Below are 3570 nucleotides of genomic sequence, written 5' to 3'. Positions count from 1 at the left end.
AAGGAAGTCAGTAGACAGTGATAGCATTATTTTGTACGTGAAGTTTATGGATTCTGGCGTGAACGTTATTAATACTTCTCGTTTCCCATAGGAGGAAACGATAGATAATATTAAAATCACACACATAAAGAGAAAAAATGAAAATAAAATTTTCAGAAATTGCAGAAATATCTTCTGATTCCAAACAGGAAAAACAAGAAAAAGCATTACTTTCAAGGAAGATAAAAAATAAGGGAAGCAGAGAAAAGAGAATCCTTCAGTCACTCTCATGCAGACCTAAAACAGTAGTAATCCAGCCTGGGAAACTTACAACTTTTTTATAGTTTTCTATAGTGTAGTAATAATGGTAATATATCTAGAAAAGCATATCCCTTCCTTTTTCTTTTGTTCTTTTTATTGGTTTTAAAATTATTGAGGTGTCGTTTGGATATAGATTTGATTGAAAGTTGAAAAAAAAAATTAAAGATGAGACGAAAAATAGTTTTTGAAAGTTAACATTGTATTTAGATATACATTTAACTTGAAAAGATATTGAAATTTTGTGAGTAAAAAATTTCAAAAACTAGTCTAAACAACATTTTGAAACTTGATTCATCTTCAAAAGCTATCGAAAAAAATTTTGCCACTTTTTTTTATAACCAATCAATGTTTTCAAAATATTTTTGGAAAAAAGTAAAAAAAAAACTTATAGCCAAACGGAAGCTTAGCGACTTCAAATTTAATTAAAGTTTACAAGAGCCACTCCATGAAGATTAATATTTCTTTTCTATTACTAAACTTTATGACTTTCATCTTGATTTTTGAAGTCTTAGAAATATTGTGGTCCTTTATCCTCCTGAACCTTAAGTTATTTCCATCATATTATATATTTTTCCAAACAGAGTCTAGAATTAGATATGAAAGAGCTGTTTGACAGTGCAATAAAATGAAGTTAATTCACTGTGCTAACTTGCGTGGTAAAAGAAAAATCTTTAACCTTAAGATTTCAGCAAGTATATATTGAAGGTTTTAACGAGATATAAACGTTGATTTAATTCGCTAATTGATATAATTGAGGAATAAATGAAGCGAATAATATATCCAGAGAATTAGATTTTTTTTAAAGTGCAAATTGAAAAAAAGAATTCGAAGAAGTTTGTCATGATGGTTTCTTTTTAAACGAATCAGGTGCTTCTCAATTCTCATAAACCACTTTCATCAAAGATTATACTGCCATGTGTTTTAATAATAACATAGACCAAAACTAATGAATTTAGTAAATAATTAGGACTAAAATCGTTTAGGTATATATTTAAAGGATCATAAGAGACCAATCCAGAACATAAGGGACTTCTTTTGTCAAATTCTAAAGAAAAGCACAAATTCCCTTTTCAGATTCCCAAAACCACTTCGGAAATCCCTAACCCCGACCAGCATTTCGACTGCCGCTGCGATTGCTATATTCCGGCGAACGAACTTCTCAATTCCTTTCTTCAACTACGGCGGAGACTGCTGTTCCGCCACTTGTAAGTATACTTCCTTGGAATTATTCCTTATTTTGATTTGAAAATTAACTTTTCAGTTTTTGTTTAATATTTTACGTTATCCAGTTTGGGATTCTTCTTGATATATTCCACTCTGTTCGGGGTTAGAATTCTGAATTCTCCTAAATTATCACATAGTATTGGATCAACAAACTTCAGAAACAGGTATGCAAAATTACACAGCTTTTGTAATCTGACGGTTCTTGAATTTGTAAGGATTCAAAACTATAAGATACTAATTTGATAGAGTTCGAATTTTTAGTGCATTTTGTGAACCCCATTTACCATAAAGTGAGAAAGAAAGGAGTTTTATGTTGTAAAATTTTAGCACAATAAAAATTGTCACAACCCTAGTAGCAAAAAATTAAGCAATTCAATAATGGTAATTATTATAAGTTCTTGAATTAGAGGTAAGTATAGTTATTGAAAATGCATCATTATGTGCTGTTTGGTCCTTTTGGAGTGGCTGAAAATCGAACATTTTGACTAGATATATAGGGGCACGATGACATTTTCGGTATTACTATTTAGTACTTGATTTTGGTTTGATGTTTTCGTTCATCTTTAACTGTGGCGAACACAAGAAATTCCAAGGAAAATACATTTCTTTCCCACAAGATTTAGTGATAGAAGCATGTGGTAAAGGTCCAAATGCAATTGGAAGTTTCTAAATCTAGTGTAGCATAGAATTTTGAATACACTTGTGACTACAGCCCGCTGATTTAAAATTTTGAATACATCTTACAGCTGAAGGATTTTGAAGCATCAGGAAAGAATTGTCCAGGATTGACCATTCTAACAATCGTCCATATTGTCTATATGGGTGGTCAACTCTTATAAACGCATGAGGAAGCCCTCAAGCAAGAATTTTTTGAGCGTAGCAATTCCTTTCGGTTCGCTTTAGGGAAACTTGTTGGTCACGGATTAGTTTGTTCTGCGCCCCAACGGCCACAACTCAAAGGCGCAGGTTGATCTCTCTAGTTGATGTGTATCAATGGAATTGAATGCTAATGAGACTACAGCAAGGACAATAAACCCCAGGAAGACGGATGTTGGGGGTAAACCCTTCATACTCATCATCTGTGGCAGCCTCGTTTACTACCACTGCGCCTATCGGAATTCCAGTCTTGTCTCTCTTGTCTCAGACGTCTTTATTGTACTCCTTTGTTCCCTCGCCATTCTCGGCCTCCTCTTTCGCCAGATGAACATCTCAGTTCCTGTGGATCCGCTTGAGTGGCAGATCTCTCAGGATGTTGCCAACAGCGTCTTTGCCTGCCTTGCCAACACTATCGGTGCTGCTGAGTCTGTTCTCCGGGTTGCTGCTACAGGCCATGACAAACGCTTGTTCTTTAAGGTTGTGGTTACTCTTTATGTGTTATCAGCTCTGGGAAGGATAGCGTCGGGTGTTACTATTGCATATGCTGGACTCTGCTTTCTTTGCCTTTATATGCTTGCTGAGAACTTACAACTGATTAGCTTGAGACATCCTAGGAGAAGGGATTGCACGAACACAGTTCAGGACGACTAAATTTGATTTTATCTATCAAAAAGAACGAAGGAGGTGATGCTTTGTTTGCAATTCCTTGCGTTCAATTTTGCCAGGTCTGTCGCGTGTTTTGGCTAAATTAATGTGAATATTCTCTTTCGACACGACTGCCTTACGATTTCCTTACTTGTCCCTATAATATATTCCCACTTCAATGATATGACTATTTCCCCAGTTAAAAAGGATACATGATATAAGTTGTTAGCTCGTTGTTAATAATGCTAGCCAGTTTGCAAACACTTGTGATGTGTGTTGAAAGCTAAGTACTTTATTATAATATCTACAAGATTGGGATTTGCAATTTTTGTGGACATTTTGGATTTCAATGGCCAAAAAGGCAAACCACAAGAATGAAACTATAGTATGTTATGAGGACTTTTGCATATTTGATGCTTTGCAAAGAGGACAGAGGAATCATTTCACATTAGATTTGAGTTTAATAGGTGTAGATCACGCGAAGAGGAGCCTTGGCGTAACTGGTAAAGTTGTTGCCCTGTGACC

The 3570-nt window shown here is 34.8% G+C and overlaps 1 protein-coding gene across 3 annotated transcripts; it reads left to right on the top strand.

The window, feature by feature from the left end:
- The first annotated feature begins 1365 nt into the window (after nt 1-1365).
- On the top strand, nt 1366-3254 carry LOC107832349 (reticulon-like protein B22). Of its 3 annotated transcripts, XM_016660170.2 has the most exons (3): nt 1370-1505; nt 1590-1688; nt 2271-3254. In XM_016660170.2, exon 3 carries the CDS (start codon nt 2518-2520, stop codon nt 3049-3051), a length of 534 nt encoding a protein of 177 aa, XP_016515656.1. In that variant the 5' UTR covers nt 1370-1505; nt 1590-1688; nt 2271-2517; the 3' UTR covers nt 3052-3254. The 3 variants fall into 3 exon arrangements, with proteins under 3 accessions (XP_016515657.1, XP_016515656.1, XP_075102522.1); XM_016660171.2 differs by lacking the exon at nt 1590-1688 and having other exon boundaries at nt 1366-1505; XM_075246421.1 differs by lacking the exon at nt 1370-1505 and having other exon boundaries at nt 1564-1688.
- The last annotated feature ends 316 nt before the right edge of the window (nt 3255-3570 follow it).

The sequence above is a fragment of the Nicotiana tabacum genome, chromosome 23 (genome assembly GCF_000715075.1).
Source record: "Nicotiana tabacum cultivar K326 chromosome 23, ASM71507v2, whole genome shotgun sequence".
Taxonomy (NCBI): Eukaryota; Viridiplantae; Streptophyta; class Magnoliopsida; order Solanales; family Solanaceae; genus Nicotiana; species Nicotiana tabacum.
The sequence above is the reverse complement of the archived record's forward strand: the minus strand, read 5'-3'. Positions and strand labels throughout refer to the sequence as shown.